This window comes from Clinocottus analis, unplaced genomic scaffold (genome assembly GCF_023055335.1).
Source record: "Clinocottus analis isolate CAN_PGR_092001 unplaced genomic scaffold, fCliAna1.0.p SCAF_1, whole genome shotgun sequence".
In the NCBI taxonomy this organism is placed as follows: domain Eukaryota; kingdom Metazoa; phylum Chordata; class Actinopteri; order Perciformes; family Cottidae; genus Clinocottus; species Clinocottus analis.
The window spans coordinates 11704782-11727548 of record NW_027175820.1 but is presented as its reverse complement, the minus strand read 5'-3'; the positions used below and the strand labels follow the sequence as shown (position 1 = coordinate 11727548).

Genomic DNA, 22767 nt, shown 5'->3' with positions numbered 1-22767 from the left:
TTCACTATTTGGATTACAGGGATAATCCCTTTATTATTTGACAATATGTTACCTGAGTCCGGTCTGACCTCTGCAGTGATGTGATTGTGTACTCTGGGTCTGTTGCAGTGCAGAGTTTGCGTGCATCCTTGTGTCTATATGCAGTTTTCCACATATAGATTATGATTTTGCCTTTTCTCCGTATTTAAGTTATTGCCTAAACCAAGACACGGTTATATGATCTTTGCCTGTGATTTGATCAATAGACAAAATTACCACAGCCTCCCAAAAGGCCAATATTGTTGTGTGGTAATGGAAATGCACTGCTACTTGAGCAATGCTCTCTCCCAAAGTAATCCACATTGATTTGTGGGGCCACTTTGATAAATTGAGGGTTTTAGGTTTAGTGTTGGTCCATTGCACAGTGCTCGGTTCCCTCTGCGTTATGCGAGTGGGTGTTTGAATCTATACCTATCAGTGTACAACACGGAGCGCCTATTGGGTCCTGTGAAAACATATGTATTTTAGCAAGGGAGGCTCCAATACAACTTTTTTTCAGACCAAGAACCTTTAAATACATGCTGATACCAAATATTACTCTAAGTTCTTCATACTACCATTACAGTTCTAACAATAACTTTAAAAACATGTACATTTTGATCTGATGTTCAGCACTTTATGACAATTAAAATATACAACACGATGCTGATGCAGACATTTTAACATTACTTTGTGTTTTCCTGATACAAACAGAGCACAGTTTGCGGTATGGATGTTAATAATTAACCGTTTAACTGCGCTGTCATTTGAATGTATCATTTAAAACCGCTGGCTGTTGGTCAGACTAAGCTTGGGTCTCCTCACGGGTCTTAAGTCCCAGCATTTATTCCATAATGCCAAATAAACTTTACAGACTCTGCACTGCTATGTTCACAGCTGTAACGTTACTGTTAACTTCATGCCCACTAGCACTAACATTACCAGACGGAGACTATGCAGACACACAGCTGACAACCTCGCAGCTGAACTACATGATGGAGTGGAGACTTGCTGAGCACAACCTGTTTCAATGGATTCATCCTGTTTATGCATCAGGTTGTTGTTGCAGCCGTATCGGGTGAGGTTTTACCGGAGTAGCTTATTGAGCGCAAGTACAGATACTAGTATTGTCTTTTGCATCCCTCATTTTTTATTTTTACAAATATATATTTTTGTATTGTCTTTTCCACAATGCACAAACAAACACAAAACAGAACAGGAAACATACAAAAAAATCAAATATTAAGAACATATGGGCATTTCATATAAAGATATCACCGGCATGTTCTTTGTGTTAGGCGTTACTAACTGTTCCTCGACAGAAAACAAAAAATAACAGTGAAGGGTGACAGATATGTACATGCACAGGTATATATACATCGTATACCCCACAAGTAGAATGCTCCCACACTTCTTAAATGTGAACAGTGAGAGAAGAAGGAAAAGAAAGGACCAATAGAAAAAGGGGAAAGGATAGACTACAGGGTTGCAACAAAATCTTACCCCTCCAGCAACTCCATTAATGAGCCCCAAATGTTTGCGAAGGTGTTATATTTTCCTTTAACTACATACGTGGGTTTCTCAAGGGCAAGGCACCGTAGCAGTCCCTCTATCCACCTTTGTTTGCTCGGCCTGTGGACAGATTTCTAAGCCATGGCAAGGTTATGTTGAGCTTCAAGAAGGCAAAATATGGCCTTCTTTTTCCTATTGTTATGTGCACAGTTTGCTGGGAAACACCCAAAGAGACAGAGTTTTGGAGTTGTTCATTGATCTCGATAGAAACAATTGTAATAATCTCTTTCCAGAAATCTTGAATGAGGCTGCATTCCCAGAGGCAATGAGACACACTACCTTTATGTATACCATATTTAACACAAGTATTCGGTATATTGGGGTAAATGCAATGTAGTATCTCTGGATTAATGTATGTTTTCATCACCCAAGCTTGGACCTTGAGTTTAATATTTGAACCTGACCCCGTAGACATGTCTTGCCACTCTCCTCCAGTGATTTCTTTATTTAGGTCCGAACACCATGCTAGTCTTCTGTCCTCTGAGGATTGTTTTGCTGCAGCTATGATAGTATGATACAACTTTGAGATCAGTCCAGCTGATCCATGATGGTTTAAAACCTTTCAAAAGAATTTAGCATCCCCAATTTGAACCTTTTTCAGATTTTGTATTCTAAAACTTTTGACTCTAAAAAAAGAGAGGACGTCCTCACTTTGAGGATACTTGACTGTTCATCAATTATTTTCATATGCTAATGATTAGTGTGTGGGTGAAAGCCCTATTAATATTTATGACAGTATGGGGGCTCATTTGTGCATTCATTTAGCAACATGCAGTTCATAATTCAAAGCAGCAGGAGTACAAATACATGGATTCTTTGTACTCTGTGCAGTGATTCAGTCGGAGCGCCTGTAGGTGGGATAAATTGATATTTTTCATCCGTGCAGCTGCAGCCAACTATTTTTTCTCTCTCCATTACCAGAGAGGTGTTGATGAAATTAAAATGCTCTTGAATGCCGAGTATATGTGCAGGTCAGGTGACATTTCCCTTATGCATTCAGTAATGCTTCATTTTAGTGTTTTGAGAACAACACGGTGGTGGGACAGGAATTAATTGGGGCAGTAATGCCCTTGAAAGGTAATCACAAAGCCGTGAAATTAAAAATGAGGGGGCAAACAAAGCATAACTGCACAAAGCCGGCAGTAGAACGCAATGCTGACTCCACACAATGCACAGCACTGCATCAACAACAAACACAATCTACTGAATCCAACTGAACCTTCAGCTGTGGAAGGTGGGCTGGTCTGGGACAGTGCGAGGGAAACCAAATCATCCTTTTATATCTGGAGTAGCTGTACATGTTCAACAAAAATGATGATACTTTTAATTACTATCAAGTGAAAAAGTACAATGAATAAGTAACGTTAACAAACATTATTGTTGCATAACCTGTACACCTAAATTACTGTGAAAAGGGGGCCACTTTATTTAACATCCCACATATCCAGGATTTACAATAAATTGATTAACATTTTTTTGTCAAGCGTCCCTTATACTTGCATATTATATACCGAGTGAGTGTTGATACCCCATAAGATAAGAAAGATAAGATAATATAGTCCTTTATTATTCCCTGTGTGGGGAAATTACAGTATTACAGCAGCCCTTATTCACAAGTAATATAAGTAAACAGTAGAACAGTAATAAAAACACAATTTAGAATCTAAACAGTATAAAAATAGAAATATACAAATGGAATAAAATAAAAAGTAAATAAAGTGTAAGTGTAAAAGTATAAGTATTGCACCATATACGTATACTGAATAATTACACTTTAACGTGTGACTGTAACCTGAAGTTTTACCAGGAAAACAAATGTCAGCAGTACACATAAAACTGTCCCTGAGAAAAAAAACATAAATCACATTGCTCGGCAAAGGATTTTTGCCAAGCAACACAATATGATACAGCAGATTTGTTAAGGGGATGTATTTCTTTGTAAAACTGAGAGCTTGGCAGGCGGGTAAAATAAGGATGAATCCAGTTCTTCTCGGATGACATTTGAGACATGCATTCAAACACAAACTCACACCGATACATCCCAATGGATTAAATGCAGAGATAATGAAGTTCTCAATCTCACTGCCGTTTGCTCATCTGGTTTCAGCTGCTTTATGTTTTATTATATTCTTGCGTTAGCTGTGTGTAACACAGTGTAATCACATATAAACAGAGTCAACGTTGCTCATTTCTTAATTTCCATGACGAAATGATGAATGAGCTGTCAGGACAACTGCGGTCACACAAAGTTGAGTGTGTTCATTAGCTGGATGCATGCTTTTCTTGGGTATTGTCCTACAATTACTTTGGTAGTTAGCGGGGAAAACATCTCGCATTCGTCTCGGCTATAGCGTGCTGGCAATATTGAGATCAGCTTTTATTATATGTTTGTGTTTACAAATAGACAAAAGTTTGATTTTTCTTGGAAAGTTTGAAGGGTTCACTCTGAATTGCTGCGTGCCTCTGCACAGGATGTGGTGTTTGCCTCCTTTTAACTGTTTTAAAGTATTATCCTCACCTCCGTTTGAAAATAATCACTTTTTCAGAACATTTGAAGTTAAAAACTACTAGAAATTAGTTGCATGAGCTATCTTCCCATTTCAGTTTGTGTGTGTGTAGAAACAATGTGGCCACTTCTGCAATAGATTATGTCAAGGGGTTTGCTAGTTCTTGTTGTTAAAATACAAGGCAAGTTTATCTTGTTCACAAACAAAAAAAGCAGCAGCAAAACATATTTTATATATATTTTATATATATATATATATATATATATATATATATATATATATATATATATATATATATATATATATATATATATATATATCTCCAGCACACTTAATGTGACCATGTATGCAGAGAGCCTTCTTCTTTCAGATGCACCAAGCAGGCATAAATACCTTTTTGGCAATTTTTGTCCGCCGTTTCCTTTTTGGTTTTCTTTTATTATGCAAAAACTTACAACCATTGTGCTCTCACTCTGGCTTTATGTCCTGGAGAGGAGATTGCGTAGTAAAGTCCTTGTGGAGGCTGCGGCCTGTCTCTTCCACTCTCTTCAAACTTTGTGTAAGGTTGCTTCGTATGAACGCCTCTCACCCCAGGCCACAGTGCCCGGCTGATATGTAAGCGAGAACATTACCCACTGGCAGGCTTGAATGGGGAGACAAGACTCCAGGAGAAATATTTAAACAACCATGAAATGGTTTGATAAAAATGAAATAAAAACTGCTGCAGGTCCAGATATAGCAAAGGCAGAATGACTGTTTTGTCATATGGTGTTGCGTTCTTACTTTGTTTCTAGTTGATGTTTCTATAATGTTATAATTAACTGATTAACGTGGCAGCATGTAGCCTTACCGTGGTTAAACAAACCAACAGATGCCAGCTGCCTCAGTTCAGTACAGACATCACTATTTAGATGCATTTGCTCTTTAGTGGGCATTTCGTGCCCAGATATGGAAGCATCTACAACCAACCAGTCATCCTTTAAGTGTCACCCGCATTTATTTCAAATCATGGCCAGTGACACTCAGACACTCAACCTGGTACAATAAGCTTAAGACATGGCGAACTCATCTCTGTGTTACAGGCAGACCTATCTTCGCCATTACAAGCCACTGAATGGAGCGTGTGGTCGTAATCATTCCCAGAGGCCTTTCTCAGCGTTAATTGCCTCTTGACTTGAAAGTGTCGCTCAGCTGCTTCCCTGTGAATGACAGTTTGGTGTTTGTCTTAGTTTGTTTTTATGACTTGAAGAGTTTTCGGCCAGCACAGACATGAAGGTTTCCCACCAGCACTGAGAATAGGAGTTAAGTGTTTGATGAGACGGTCTCATTGAAGAATTTGTAACAGATGGGAAATCTCTTTCAGATCCTATAGAAAAAAGTTAATACTGTTTAGATCGCCAGGTGCCGACTTAACAACTTAGAGAACAATGTTCTCAGAGAAAGGAAAACGCAGCGACACCTGCTCGCATCACCCGGTGTGACTGCCCCGTCGACGCTGTGGAAGCTTTCCGTTTCCTGGGCTCCGTCATTACCCAGCCCCTCAAATAGGAACATCAGCTCCATCACCAAGAAGATTCAGCAGAGGATGTTCAACCTGCCAAAGATAATGATGGTGCACTTTTACACTGCCATTATTGAGTCCGTCCTCTGCTCATCCATCACTCTCCGGTAGCTTTCGTATCCTTCGCTTTGCTGAGAGAGGGTTTGGCTGCAACCTGCAGTGTCCCTCCAAGACTTGTTCAACTGCAGGACTCTGAGGCAAGCAAGACAGTCTGTAGCCGACCGCTCTCACCTGGACTCAAACAGTTTCAGTTCCTTCCCTCTGGCAGGGCGCTGCTGTCCATCGGGACCAAGACCTCACGCCACAAATATTGTTTCTTCCCAACTGCAGTTGGGTTCAGTTATAAAGCCCGGGACCCCCACTGACTCAGACACTACATCCTCAGGACAATATCTTACTGTTACAGAATCATATATTTATCGTATACCATATATTTATTGGCCAAGTGCATTACACATACAAGGAATTTGACCCGGTTTGCTCCATGCACTTTCTTGTTTCTCTAACATACGTTTGACAATTTAATAATATACTTGTTTTATACTTGTTTCATACTCTTATTTGTTTGTTCACTAGATTTCATTGTTAATTTTAATATTTACATTTTTTAAATTATGTGTAGTATGACAATAATAGTATTCTAGTATAAAGTAGTATAATAGTATAACAATAATATTATTGTTCTACTGTTACGCATCAAATCAACCAGCCACATTCCTTGTATGTATAACGTATTTGGCAACTGATTCTGATCCTCACATGCTTGAAAAATAGTGTGAGTTTAGTTATTGTGCTGTTGGCTATACATCAAATGCCAACTGTTGGGGCTTCAACATTTCAGAGAAATATGTTTGAAGATATTCAAAGCTGCTGGTCCCCACATTAGCGAAGGTTTTTGTTTGCAATATTGTAAAAAGCTAAAAGTTCAGTTTTGTTTAGATTAGTTTAAGTATTTACAAATATTTGCAGCTGCACACTCAAACATAACTCATCAGTACACAGCAACAATCATTTTAAATATTTAGGAAAAGATTGTGCAGTATTTTGTTCCAATTCTGAGCTGATGCAGATGAGAGGTTCCGATCTACACACATACTAAACCTCAACACACACACACACACACACACACACACACACACACACACACACACACACACACACACACACACACACACACACACACACACACACTTACTCTCTCAGTCTGCCACTCTCCTTTTAAATCTGGTTGGCTGCAGGGCCAGATTATCCTGTCAGCACAGAACTGAAAGCCTGATTCAGCTGTTGGTGTCACTGCAGCTGTATCCAGGATGGATGCATGGCTGTTTCACTGCCGCACACTGCTGTGAGCCACAACCCTCTACTCCTAAATTATGACCGCTCAGGGCCCAAAATGTGCCCGTCCACAACTTTGAGCAGAGGATTAAAGTTGCCGTTTGGTTCGGATTTGTCACATCCAGGTGGATCAGTACCTTCTTCTTTGTCTCAAATATACATCCATGCACGCACACATACATGCTAAAGTGAGTGGGTGGTGACTGTTAAGGCCTGTGTGACCCCAGTGCGACAGGTCATTTCCAACAGCAACTGTCACAACAACGTTGTGCTTCAAGAGATCAAAAAAAGAAAGAAAAGCAAGCTCCTCCATATTCTAGCAGCCTCATACTCATGCACGGGACACACGCAGCTTCATGTGAATCCCTGAGAGGTATAGACATCGCGGATAGTCAAAACTTGTCTCTGTCTCATGTTACTCAAAGTATGAATTACACACCTCTCTCTGAAGCTGAGCAGTGTGTCACAGCATCAGAAGGGAAGTTTAATATATTGTCATCTGTCACTCACAGTATTTTGTAGTTAAGTATCTAAACCCTCTCTGTTTAAATATGTTGTCTTCTCGTTGATCAAACGTTCCGTCGTGCATTGATTTTCATTCCAGTGACGCAGCCGGTAAGGTCCCACGGAGCAGACATATCTGGATAATTGAAAGGAAGACATTGATATTTTTTTTTCCATCCTCATTTGTTGCAACTTCAAAGAAGCTCTTGTGAAATGAGAAGTAGCAGTCCGTGTGTAACTGTGTTGTGCTCATGCATGTGCGACGGGCCCGTGCGCAGGATTTGCAGAGTCTGATGGTGATCTGAATCAGGAAGTGAAGCCAGACAGTCACCATGCAGCCTCCCCTCTTGTGTTTCTCTGAAACACAAGTGGAAATGTTCACATACAGCCCCACACTCTTGTGTGTGTGCCTGGAAGATCAATAAGTGTATAAATTAGGGCATCAGGGCAAACTCATCCCTGGCAGAGCATAACCATGAGGGTCACTATATTCTGACCGTCCATATAGTGTCTTCTAGTTTCCATTATGGCATGTCCTGTGATCGTGGATTTTTTAGAGACCATGGCATTACGACGTCCTTGCTTTGAGTCAGCTGTCACCTACTGTTTATCTTGTGAATGCAAAAGAAATACTTCCAGATACATAGGAATACATACCAGAGGTTTCACCTTTTTCCTTATATTTACACACTGTAGCAAAAGCTGAATGTCGGACTCAGCACCAGATACGCACACAAAAATGAACTTGAAGACAGCTGTATTGATTGAAATAGAACTGAAAAACGTGACAGAAACATGTGTTATGTAGATTAGGTGGATGATAATAATTATGATAATGACAGTCATGCTGTGGTGAAAGGATACTTCATGGTTTATATCCGGTAAAGTGTGAACCACGCATTTTTACGATGTATCTCTCCCCTTGCAGTGACGCTTCTCACTGAGTATCTATGATGAAAGCCACCTTATGGAAAGCGAGCGTGTGTGTATATTTCGAGCAGGAAGCTGTCGTTTACTGGCCAAACAAAATGACGAATTTACATTCACTGGGCGTATCTTTTATTTAATGGAAGCTTGTAAATATTGTATACTCCAGTTCATGTCATGTTGCACCACGGTCTTGTTGTCGAGCTGCAGCACACCACTGCTGATAATACTCCATGCTCTCCCCTCCGGTTCGCTATTGTTCAGTTGTGATTCACATTCAGGCAGACGTCCCTGTCTTGATTCATGGATTCGGCAGAGGTACTACAGACCTCCATGAGTGAGCGGAGCGGAGGGGGCTGAGGGGCGACGCCCCCAAAGGCGGCAGCAGCCAACCTGCTGTTGTTCCGCTGTTTCCATGGCAACGGCGGCGGAGGTGCTGAGCTCCAAAGCGACGTGATGATACACAAGACGGAGGGGGAAGGGGGTTAGGAAGGAGGAGCAGATGGGAGGGTGGAGAGAAAAGGGAATACTATAGGAAACGGATGTCAGGGGAAGAAAACTGCTGCTGTTGTTGGAACAGCGGGAACATGAGGAGGCCGCAAGCGCACGTCTGTCCGTCAGCTTTGTCAGCGTGAGCTCCAGTTAGACGCTGCAGCATCAAACGTCTTAGGATCGCTACGGTGTGGTTCACGTGCTCTCTGACACTCACACTGACTGGGTAACGCGGGGCGTTTTTGATCATACGTAGACATTAGACACGCACACACACACACACACACACACACACACACACACACACACTGATGTATACACACGTACAGACACATTTTGTGCGGCTCATTCATAGCCAGAAAAGGTTACTTGAAGGTTACTTGAAGCGGAAATTGTCACACAAGCATTAAGAGTTTAGCTCCCGTAATGCTGCGTATCACCTTCATATGTCTTTTATTTGGGCACACACACACACACACACAGACACACACACACACACACACACACACACACACACACACACACACACAGACACACACACAGAAAGATAATTCTTCAAGGTGAAACACAAGTGATTTTTCATGTAAATTTGTTTCCACATTTGGGGCTTAAGTATTTTTCCTTCACTACATTTGTGGCCTTCACAAAATCAATGTTTCCTCAAAAGCAAAAACTTCACGCAAATTGTCATTCCTAAAATACAAACCCTTTTTTCCTGTTTCAATGAGAGACACGAGTATGAGGGTACAGAAGCATTTAGAGTATACGTAATTATACTCTTTTATGAGGTGCTCCCCTAAATGAATGAAAGCAGCAGTGCAGGATTCAGCAGGGAGAGCAACAACAAATCCCCCAAGTGCTGCAGAGTACAACCCAACGGACACACATCCGAGAGATATGAGATGCTCAACATTCACAAGGCAAGAGACAGTGTATGGTAAAAGACTAGAGGAGACAGGTAGGTGGTATTGGACAAATTCAAATGCTCTCCGGCCGGGCAAAAGTCTTTTGGATTAATCGACTGGCGGACATTAATGTGTGCACAACATGTCATGGCAATCCATAAATAGCTGTTGATGTATTTCATACGAGACCAAAGTGGTGGGCCGACTGACAAAACCTAAAATCACCTTGGTTGATTATCACACTCTTAATGAGATGTTTAATTTAAAAAAAAGCAGAAGATACATCATATTAACAATACTGAACGCTTACATGGAGTAAGCTCCTGGAAGACAGATTCAACACATCTCTGCCCTTGTGTGTGTGTGTGTGTGTGTGCCGAAACGCACACATGCCCGCACACAAAGATGTGCGCTTAAACGCTGCACAGAAGGAAGAGCTCAGATGGACTCGAGAAAGGACTTCCATCTCTTGACCAACACCAAGCACAAGTGAAAGGAAATAAAAGGGGATGTTTCACTGAAAAGAGAACAGCAGGAGAGGAGCTGACTGAGCGCAAATATGTGCAGCATTGGTGTGCATCAACGTGCATGTGTATCTGAGAGGTCTGCTGATTTGGCCGCAGGGTTTAGTTTTACTGTCCATGACAGGGTCTCAGAATATGAGTGCCTATAACATGTCTGTCGGAGTGTGTGTTTGTGATGTGGAGGATTCAGGTGCAGTCATCCTGTCTGAACCAGCGAGGGTCCCTGCCCCTCCCAGAGAAGCAGCTGATGGGAAATCATTATGGATTCTGGCAAATGGCCAGTTCGTGGTTACTAGGGCAACCACACTGGCTCCATCCATCTTGGCAATGATGATGTTTGAGGAACGGCCTGCTTTCTAAACCCTCACTCCCAGTAATGGCTTCTTTGATTGGTGCCCTGCATAAATGAATATGAATAGGTCAAGACTGTGATTTTGGTTGAATCTATAGCGGTTTCAGGAGTCGCATATCTTTTCTAATCAGTCCTCACACACCTCCACCGTCGTTTGGTTATTATGGAAGTCTTCACTTTGGGTTTTAGGAGGAAGAGCTTCTTTCTTCGTTCACTTGGAAATATTTTTTCCAGAGGAAACACTAAATAATGTGATGTAAAAATGAATAAAAGCATTATAGAATAACAATGAATTGTTAATGAAGGTTTCCATGTTGTTGTTTTTGCTATTTGGGTCTTTTCAGTCTGCAAATTTGGAAAACTACAATCATTTACCACCTTCACAGGGTGGACTTTCACCAAATTAGGACTACAGGAACTCAATATTAATCGCTCATAACTATCTGTTTTTCTCTCTCTTCCATTAATCAAAAAACCTATCGTTATGTGGTGAGCGAGGAGATACAATAAAAAAAATACTTAAACTCACTGTTTGTGTCTCCTGAATTAAGAATGAAGTCTCTGTATGTCATTTGTGTATAAAGAAAAACAGTGTGTGGAATAACAAAAACACAGTCAGCACCACTTTATTGTATATGCGAGATCAGCAAGTACTTTATCACATGAGAAAAGGAGAATTAGGACAAAATAATCACTTTTAGTTCAACAAGTCAGCAATTAGCTGATTTTAGCCCTAATCACTGACGCCACAGCCAATTGATGAACTTCATAATAGCTTGAGTGTGAACTACAGAGACAATGTTGATTTCAAAGAGAGAGAATAGTTTCTATAGATCAAATGGTAAGAACCTTTTCATCATGAAGAAGCTATTATGTGTTTTCCCGTAGTCCATAGCATACATTTCCACCAAATGTAATTGAAAATGTTTAACAAATAGAAACAATCTGAACAAAGTTCTGGTATTTACATCAGGGCAGAGCAGAGAGGCCCAGGTGTCTTTCTCCCGAGAGGTTCCTCGGGGGGTTTTCCTAAGATTCAGCAGATACAGAGTCTCCTCCCTGGATGTATTCAAGGAGAGGTGTCCAGGAAGCAGCAATGTCTCAACCACCTTCACTAACTCCTCTCAAAGCTCAGGAGAAGTCTGTCGATATCAGTCTTCAAAATCCCCGAGCTCCTTTCTCTCAACTAAGACCAAACACAAACGCAGCTCATTCTTTCGGTCAGTACTCCACATATTTGGGTTAGTCCACCGATAGAAGAGGATAGTGAGAGCTTTGTTTTACAGCTCAGCTTCTCTCCTTCCCACTACTTACCAACAGTGGTCAATCTCATAATCTTATATCACTCCACTTTTTCTTAAGAGGGGACTTTGAGGTGCTTATCCCCGATCCCGATCATGACACACTTGATTATAAACCACTGCAGAAGTAACAATCCGAGGGACATCACCTGCAAATATTTTAATTTCTGTAATGTCACTAAGGTCTCCAGACTCTTTAATTTAAACAGAAGGTTATTAATCTTATAAAACACCAATCATTACCCCAAATTAAACTCGGCAGGGATAACTTGGAATGTGGGATGAAAAACATCACTCACACACATTTTGTACGATTTTTCCATAACACATAATCTTTGTTTTCTTTCTCCATCATAAAATGCAGGTGTTGATACCGACAATGTTCACTGGGTTGATACTGTCATGTGCACCGCCTCATCACTAACTGGGCTTCTCCCATCATAGCGCATCCTAATAGTTTCATATTAGTCCAGAGGAGCTGCAGTTTTTTATGCTCACTTTATCAACTCGCCTGTCATTTTTAAGTTGTTACCCCATCTGTGTGCTACTTAAGCTGATAGGCTGCTCTGACTAACTTCCATCAAAGATGAAATGTCTTTAAATGTTATCCAACTCTGAAATTAAAGCTGGTTCTTCGTGAACAGATTTCTCAGTGTTCACTTACTTTTTTCTTATTTAGCAATTGATTGTTTGAATAAAACGCTCTGTTCGGAAATGTTAAGATGTTCCTTAAGGTATATCAAATTTAACCCAAACTTCTGTTTTTTCATGAATTGGCAACTTCAATTTCCATCTCATCTTGAATGCATCTGTTTTTACATTTAAATAGGATTTTACCTCAGTTCTGAAAACATTTGCAATCTACAGATTGTAATTAAACATCTTTTATTGATTGTTTTCAATATCATTTAAACTCATGTCCTGTACTGCGGCGACTGACACAAAAAGCTGTAATGTGGCCCAGGCTCAAAATTAAGAATTACATAAAACCTTAGATGGAACAACGTAAAATAAATACATTGAACCTCCAAAAAAAACATTTGGTTCTAAAAATTAAACTAACACACAGACTTATAATTACATAATGTGATACCCTGTTACTCCAGTTTCTGTTTCTCGTTGCTGTGACTGGCCTTTTCAATCGGTCTGTGAATGTCTCGTGAAATTACAATAGGATACCAAGAAATATGCTCACACATTGGAAGATGCTTCAGCATTTTTTCAGTATGTTAATAGTTGTGAGCTGCCCAGGTTTCAGTGACTAATGCTGCTAAGTATTTCATGTTAATCCTGTTCTGGGAGCAGCCAAGAGGAAAAGCCTCCAGTGACTGACAACCAGCAGAGTTATCACACGGGTCCTGCTCTGACATTGTCTCTCCCCTCAAACCACAGACACACAGAGGCATAGGTATGCACAGGTACATGCACAGTCCTTCACACTGAATGCATGGGTACACTGGAGAGCGACAGAAGAGGATGCAAATTGAAAAAAAGGTCAGGGTAAGACAAAGAGAGAAAGAACTTCCCCACGATGCAGTTACATTCAGTCTCTGCTGCAGGGGTAATCATTCAACCATCAGTGTGTGTGTGTGTGTGTGTGTGTGTGTGAGTGTGTGTGTGTGTATGCGTGCTGTAGGTTAGATAGCACCCTTGATGTATACAACAAAAACATGGCTGAAAGAACAGTGCGCTTCAATGTTAAATCCGGTTCTCACAAAGTGCTCATCATCTGCTCCATGCTGCTACATCAATGGGATAAGAGTCATGATGTTGAAAACAGAATAAAAGAGTGAGACGTGGCGAACAAGAAATCATCTCTTTGGGGCTTGACGCACTCTTTTACTTGAGATTTTTCTTCTGAATTCCTAAAATGGCTAACATTAAGTTGAGCTAACTCAAGTTGCATAATTACGGAAATATCTGCTGAGACTGAAAAGGCCGGATAAGTAACCAGAAACTGCAACATGATAGGAGCGCAGTTCAACCTTGGTGGTGCACCGTTGAGAACATTTTCTCTCTGCTGCCAGGAACAGCAGAGAGAGAGGGAGAGAGATGGAGAGAGAGAGAGAGAGAGAGAGAGAGAGAGAGAGAGAGAGAGAGAGAGAGAGAGAGAGAGAGAGAGAGAGGTGTGACACAACATCTCTGAACTCCTTGTCGCAGTGCATAGGGAAGGTGGATATTACCTTCAGGCCCTTGTTTCTTGCTGCAGTTTGAACCTGTGTGTATGTGTAGAGCCACTGTTTCTACTTGGTGACTGTTCTTTGCTTGTTTTGCATATTACACTATTTTCTTTCTGTATCTACCTTTCCTAAATAGTCTATTAGCAAAAGGAAAACTGCTTAACAGACTTTGCAGGACATGTGTTTAAACAAAACAAAAATTATATTATCAATAAATATCAGTAAAACATGCTGGGAGAAAAAGTTATTCACACTTAATCATTTACTGTTTCACTGTTATATTCAGACTTCTCCTCTTACTGTCTCTGTTTAATCTTAGACACAAACTTAGCATGTCTCCTGATAGCAGTGAGACTGAATCTGTATGTTTCTGTCACGAGGGGAGAGGTTCCCGATTAGTCCGAAGACGTCATGATGGTTTCTGTTAGTGGGTCATGAGGAGTATTTAAGAGGTGGTTCTTTGAGAGATCTTTGAGCAGACTTGGATATGCAATTTGTCTATTATGTTGTACTTCTGACTCTGCTCCTTCCTTGCAACAAATAAATGTTCCTGTTTTAATGATTTTACTTCGAGGGGTCGAGTGAATTTTTCTAACAAAACACCAAAACACAACACAAGTGTGTTTTTAAAAAAAAATGAATAAAAGTTGATAAGGTGAAACAGACAATGCGTGTTAGTTGGAAATATGAGGTTTGTTCTTTGGTGGAATTTTTAGATAAGTATAAAAAAAGGAAAAGCACCAGCCATGACCTTCAGGTTTTATAATTATATTTTTCTGCTGTGTGTGTGTGTTCTTTAATAAGGTTACCCCGGTGGACATATTTTAGACTAAAGACTATTAGACGGTTGACATGTTTCCGACTTGGAAACGGCTGATCTTTTAGTCAGTGGTTAAGGTTTGGGTAAGGGTTAGGGCCAGGCAAGCAGTGGTAAGTCTCCAGGAAATTAATGTAAGTTTATGTAATGTCTCAAATGTGTCCTGAGTAAACGTGCGTGTGTTTGCTCAGATGAAATATTGATATCCCACCCGCCAAGTCCTGTGGGTATCAAGGTGAGTGAAGAAGTGGAAGATTTACTCGCAAGTGGAACAAGATGGAGAGGAAAATAGAAGTGAGAAGTCTGGATAGTGAGTGTGTAAGTGCAGAAATATACTGTGATTGTGTGGGCGCCGAGTGGGAGCAAGAAATACAGAGATGGAGTGTAATACAGACAGAAAATGGAAGATGTCAAAACTGGAAGAGAGAGAGCGAACAGATACAAAGAAAAGGGAAGGGAAGGAGGAGAGCTAGGTGGGGGCATGAGGAGAGCATGTTGGTGTTAAATGGAGGGTGAAGAAGGGTGAAAGGCACAGAGAAAGACCGTGGAGGGATAGAGCACTGGAGGCTATGAGTACCCTTTGTTCACACACGCTCCGATGATACGCAAACTCACACCTACAGAAGCCGGCACTGTAAAAATGCGACGCCATGCCCAGAGTGAAGCGTGCTGGGAAAATCAATAGGTTTTTTTTAAAATCTAAATTAATTCAATCAGGCATCTCGTTTAAAAAAAACATCTGCTGTTTAGTGTGACAAAGTTATAAAAGACAAACAGACTAAATCAAACAACAGCTCAATAACAACAATGGAGTAATACGTGTCACATGGACATCGCAACGAGATGAGTCCAGATAGCTCGGATCGTTTTATTTCAGCCAAGCATCAAGCTGAAGGGTAACTGGTTCCAGGTAGATGGAGCACAAAATCTAAAAGCAAATCAGTGCTAATGGAAAAACCCAGAGCACCAATAAGTCCTGAGAGACAATCTGATGAATTCGCCATGGTGATAACACAAGAAGTCCTCCAACTTAATCGACAAAATACACCGTTTGCCCATCTAGATGGACTCGTGTGAGTGTTTTCTGATCAGCAGGACAGCACCATTGGTCTGTGGCTCACCAAATTGTTCCAGTTGGAGAATACATCAGTTGGATGACGCCATTGTTGTCATGGTCAAAAGAAAAGCCACATTGACTGTGGATTGGAAACAGGAAACAAACAGCTGTCGCCCCTGTATTAGCTTTTGTTGACTCATCCATCCACCTCCTCCCTATGTGGGCTCTGTCGCTCTACAGTGCCACCACCTGACTTCCTCCTTTGCTACCTTCTGCATCACTGCCGCCACTAGAAGGCTTTTTCAATGAAAGTAAACAAATGTCTTTTGAATGTCAATTTTCTTGGGTGGACATGAAGTAGTATGTTATTCATGCAGTATACTTGTATTATTACTTCATATCTATGGATAACATATTGTGACAATAAACATTTGGCCCAATGCGTGCAAGACAAGGCTGCAGCCCACTGTGACAGATGGATGGCAATATCTCATAGAAAACAGGTTTAATGTGCAGCTGCTGTCACAATAGTAGCAGTCATGGCCATCATTTCCTGTACATTATTCCTCAATGCTTTTGCTGAGCTTTTCACAAGAGCACAATGCTTTGCTGTCCTTACTCCCACTGCATGCTGTCAAAGAAAATCAAATCGGTACATTATACAATTTAACAAAGTAAAGAATTTGGTGATATAGAAAGTAGATGAACTGCAAAATGTTAGAGACAACTGATTTGGAATAATATTGGTGTTTTTGATGTATGTGTGTCTGAGAGGATTTCTTTGTGTGACTGCATTGTCATGTTGGGACGTCGACCTCGTAGTGAAACCATTAACTTCCTAAATGAATAAAGCTAACAAATCATATGGGAGGCGAGTCCTAAACTCATGTTCTTGTTCAAACTGTGGCTCAAGAAGCCTTTTAGTCTGACATGTATTGTGTATCACAAACACATGACAGATGATGGTGAATAAACACAGAAGTCCATGAAGTCGCTGTTGGGACCTAACAGTGTACTTTTAGCAGCCTATATGATTATGTTTAGCCCCTGACAGCAGTCAAATGAAATGAGACGTACGTGCACAGTGTCCTGGATGGCGTATCAAGTTGTGTGAGGCGTGAATCACACTCGTAAGAAGCTGGAGTCACTTTAGCACGGCTAACCAACTGTGAAAAGATGCAGCATGGCACTTGAGCGCGTTACAGTCCTAGAAGAGCTCACAGCGTTCAGGTTTCTACAAGCATCTCAAACCACACAGTCCTGTTGTTGATGAAGCCAAGTTCACACAAAGCGACTTAAGCCCAGATTTTTTTTCACACTCCAAATATTTGTTTGAGCTCTCAGACAAAAGCCCCTCGGCGCTCGCAAATCACCAACTGTACAAAGTTCAGAGAGGCTCGCTGATGCATCAAAGACACAGTCCAGACATCTAGCATGCTAAATATCTGGACCTGTTGGGAGTCTGATGGTAAAAAAATAATGAGAGTAAGACACAGGATCATGGGGTTGTTTGAACCCCTGAAGTTGTTGCTGTCCCGAGGAAGTTTGGATGAATAGACATAACACAATGATTGATCTACATTCGGGGAAATAGTAAAGCTGTGTGGAAACAGGCTATCATGTGAAAATGTGTGCCGACAACAACGTCACTTAGTGTTAAAAACAACAACAGCTCAGCGATCCGACGTCTTTGAAAGTCGTGTAGTGTGAACTTGGCTTTAAAGACTAATAAACCAAAGGACAAGTGAGCCTGTGAATGTATAATGAGCAGTTGACAAAGATAATCCACATCCACACTGATGAGCACAGAATTTACAAACAGGAGCGACGGCTCCCACCTGATCTGTGAATTTCTCAACGCATCTTGCAGAAGATGATATTTCAAATATATTTACCAGAGAAACCACAAAAGAACTAAATCCTACATTGAATGTTTTTGTGTTTAATAGAATATGTAACTGAAGGACTTTAAATATGTGCAAAAATAATTGTTCATTGTGTTGAGTTGTGTTAAAAAAAAAAGGACAATTAGAGTTTATTTTCTTTAAGAACATTGTACTTTCCTACAGTAAAATCAGAACATGGTCACTAGCACAATAGTGAGGTCTGACGAAACAAGAAACAAGTGCCCAGACTATTACACAAGCTATGAACAAGCAATTCAGCAGAACATTTCATTGGCGGTAAAACAGAGTGAGGTCACCTGAAATGTTAGTAATAATCCCTCATTGAACTTTTTGTTCACCTTCAACCTCGTATATATGCTCGTCTCCAGAGAGTAAAGGAAGCTGGTCTTTAAACTGTGAAGGATATTTACAACCATGCCATGTGACTTTGTTTACTTTTCTAAAAAAAGGAGTTGATGCGATGTTTTCTTTCAATAGTTCAGAGGTTTGAACCGTACTGTCTGCTGTCTTCATTAGAGGAGGAGAAGTAATGCTCTCCTACGGCTGTGCGCCCTGTGTGGATAACCTCTTGAGCACTCCTGCCAGACACAGTACTGCGGAGAATTGTGCATGGCATGTCATTTCTCTTTTTTGATTTGGTCCCCTGGTTTTTAAATCCTTTGTCAAATGGTCTTTCCAATCTGATCTCCAATCAAACATTGTCACATTTTTTAGGATTTGTGCGTCTCTGGGGTTGTCTACAAGCTCCACAAATCAAGTTTTTTCTGCAGAAATAAAAAATTAAGTTTAAGATTCAACAGCCTTTGTAGCAGCTGTTCAAACGCTGTACTCAAAAACAACATTGCTTTGAGCTAAATTGTCATATTTAATGCGTAAAATGGCAAAGCTGACATGCAGAAGTTAACTTTGTATACTGTGTTGAAACTCTTAGATCATTGTGTTAGCATGCTAACATTTGGTAATTAGTAGTAAAGACAAAGTACAGTACAGTGTTGGGCAAAGTAACATTTTGACCAAATGTGATGAAATGACGAGATGAAAAATCAGGGAATCACCAAAGTCAGGAATGAACATTCTCTGGGAGCGATGAATGTCAGTACAAACTTGAGTGGAAATGGATTCAAACCAAACTGTTGGACCACCCGCCTGACGGGCCAACGTTAGCATCCCGAGAGCACAACAGATTTGGAACCTGACTGCTCATTGTTCTTGCTTCAAACTAATTTCCCAGATCCCATTCATTTTTCTTGCTGATTGCAATGTTATCGTCACTGACAGGAATTATCTCTAGACACGGTCATATTTTATTTTTTTCACATACATGTCGACATCGATCACCTCTTACAGCATCTGTTTTGGCTCTTGTTTCCCAGGTGCTGCTCTCTGGACTGATTGGAGTGGTGTCATGGAAGAGGCCGCTCTCTCTTGTGGTGAGTGTCCTTTGAACGCCCACGCTCAGCTGCTAACCTTACAACTCTGAACAAAGCATTGATATTCAAGAAGGAGAGGTGACGTTATAAAAGACACATACTTACACTCAGAAGCAGATATTTTCTGTTTGAATCACCACATAAAAAGTATATTAGTTTACACTCTACACTTCAACATTTATCATGACACTGCATACAACATTATTAACTGCTGTATTTGGTAACCGGCGATGCTGTAGCAAATACATGCAGGCCAATCATTAATTACTTACCAATTGTCACAAATCATTGATTTAATATATACAGTATCTCTAATCATATAATACATTACAATTTGTCCTCTCAGTTTATTGACATGTGACATAATGCTAAACATGTCTAAAAAACAACTTTGTGCCTGGTCACTCTTTAGCTGTAAATGAAACTGTAAATCTCCGTAAACACAGTTTCAACTTTAGGGCATGTTCAGGTTGTGTTAAACTCCCTGGATCGCAGCTCCAGTGTTGTATGTTTTCATAGCCGCTGGACTGAAAGCAAAGTCAGCTAGACGTCTTTAAAGTTTACACTTTTCTTCTTTGTGTTTGCACGGATGAAAAAACTGTGTTACTAATTCAGAATAGAGGTTTACTGGGTAGCTTTAGCTCACCACTTGCTTTTGATCTGACATGATACACCTCTTTCTTCATTTATCATGGGTGAAAACAACAAGAAAGCTGTCACTGATTTGTATGCAATGTGGTACTAAATTCTCCATTCTCCATGCTTTCTCTGATGTTTTTCTTCGACAAGCAGGCAGAATTTCGTTGCAGTTTTTTTGTCTTTTTTGTCTTTTACAGCAACGAAACTATCTTTTACTATTTTAGATATTTCCATTAAACAAACCACTTATCCTATTTAGGGTTGCGGGGGCGCTGTAGTCGATCCCAGCAGACATTGGGGGAAGGCTATGTTCACACTGGACAGGTCTCCAATTTATTGCAGGGCACAAATGTAGAGACAGAAAACTATTTACACTGACATTTACACCTATAGGCCATTTAAAAAAATCATCTCCAATTAACCTCAGCAGCATGTCTTTGGACTGTGGGAGGAAGCCGTAGAGCCCATAGGGAACCCACACTGGCACGAGGAGATTGTGCAAACTCCACACAGAAACATCCCTCTTGCTTATTAATAACCAGATAACTTGATCTTGCCGTGATCTTGCTCTGTTGCTTTACATCTAAATGGTGAAATGTTTCTCTCCATTTCTCGGAAGTCAGTTTCTACCAGAATATACCCAGAAAACCTTTAATTGACTGTCATGTAGTGCATGTTGTCGCCCACAATCCCCAAGCCTGCATGTATGATCCATTGCATAAATCCTCCTCCTTTGAAGTACAAAGAGAGATAGAGTTGGTTTACTTGAAGACTTACAGAAGATGATCTCCCTCTGACTGTATATCTTTCAGTCTTTGTCCTTTAAAGATCAGGATTTGGGTACAGCACAAACAAGCCCCTGCCTGATTATATTTCATGCTCTCTTAATGCCATAAATAATCTCATTTTATTTCTAGTGCTCCACCACACCATGGTTGTACCCCTCCCCTTTTACTGCATCTCACTTGTCTCGCTCCCTTTGGTTTTATTACCTTGTTCCCTGCTACACATATATCCATCCCTTCACATTTCTATGCCCCTCCCCCCTCCCTGTCTTTGGCTTTGTGTGATGTTATAACAATGAAAGAGATATGAATTATTTCTGCTCTTGTGGATCAAAGAAAATCTGCAGAAATTGGTCACGCGGTGTTCACTGTAAAACAGTGAAATCCTCGTACCTCTCTTTCTTTAAAAAGCATGAGTAATTTACCAGAATAGTATGTCAGTCGGTGGCCACAGATTCTTGTCTGAAGAGGGGTCTAAAAGCTTATATCTGGTGTAGTGACTGTAGCATGTCATGTTCAGTGCTCACAGTCAAGTGTATCCATTTCTGGCCGAGACCCAGCACTGACAGGCAGGTGACTAATACACCGTCTGGATGCTTTCAGGCCTGGCAATCCTGCACCAACCCACCAGCCAACTGTGGGTGGCCATGCTCTGCATCGTGATTTGTAATAGCTGGAGTTTCTCCAAATGAGTTCTCCAAACTGTTTAAGCATGTGCGTTACAGACTTGGTTATCTTTGCTGACTTATTTAAGATCAAACTCTTGAATGATAAAACCAGGTCCAGGGGCTAGTCCTACGATCTGGGCAGTTTGAGATTTTACTCGATGAACAATTTAGTGCTGAAAGGATAAGTTAATTACTCACCTGTTCAGTTGATGGAGAATTATTTTATATACTATTTAGCGTTTTAGATTATGTTAATTGCTCCCTTGTACAGCAAATTGTGTTGCGGACTATTTCTTTACTCGGTGCACTGACGTCTTGGAGTCACTAAGACGACAAGACTCCAGTCTTCCCGCTCAGCAAAGCTAGCCTGCTGCTCGCTGCATCTTCATATTTAAAAGACATGTGTAGGAGTGGGATCTCTATTCATTTCAGCGCCCGTTACTACAGTGAGTTTCCCCTCAGCACAATGAAGCCAGCACGCCAGGTTTCAAGGTCCCTGACTGTTTTGATTCGTTCTGGCTCTAATGGACCGTCTTGTCAGTCACCTCGGTCTCTCTTGAGCGTCTTGCCTCCTCCTGCTTATGTTGGGGACAAACACAATCAGTAACAGCGGAGGCCAATCAGGCCTCTTCCAGGCACCGTCCCCTGAGCCTCTCAGAGCCACACCCCTCTGCAGCTGAGCCCAACCACGCTCACGCCGTCACACATGTGTTTTGTGATGGGCATGTTTTATTGTGTTAGAAAAGATAAGATAATCCTTCATTAGTTCTACAGTGGCGAAAAAGCAGGATTACAGCAGCAGGAGATAGTAGTGGAATAAGAAACAAGTAATGAAAATAAGTAAGCAGTAAAACAGTAATAAAACAGTCCAAATAATCCACAATAGCGCTATTATATGTACAGACAGAACAAACAAGTATTTTAAAAAATGTATTTACACTGCACCAGTGGTTAAAGTGACCAAAAGGTTATTGAAGCGTTTTGTTTTTAGTTTAGTTGGTTGTGCAGTCTGACAGCAGCAGGAAGGGAGGACTTGTCATTTTATAGACTGAAGGTTTAATTGATTCATTAAATAACAATTATAATCTTTAGTTGCAGTCCTAAAACATTTGGTATAAAATATTTAAATTAAGTTGCTTCTAATTTGAATGATCTGTCAGTGTTTTAAGATATTCAAAAGTGTTCGCAGCACTCTGAGATTCCTGTTATATCAAAGTATTAGAGACAGATGTGAGTTATAAATAAAAAAAAAAGAGAGATTTACTTGTTGTTTTGACACATTGCAG

At 40.6% G+C, this 22767-nt stretch overlaps 1 protein-coding gene across 1 annotated transcript in view; it reads left to right on the top strand.

Moving 5' to 3' along the window:
• fam189a1 (family with sequence similarity 189 member A1) overlaps nucleotides 1-22767 on the top strand; it is a 79255-nt gene that overhangs the window by 15973 nt on the left and 40515 nt on the right. The window contains exon 2 of the mRNA XM_068573286.1: nucleotides 19333-19389. Within this exon, the coding sequence (XP_068429387.1) occupies nucleotides 19333-19389 (57 nt within the window). The remainder of the gene's footprint in view (nucleotides 1-19332; nucleotides 19390-22767) is intronic.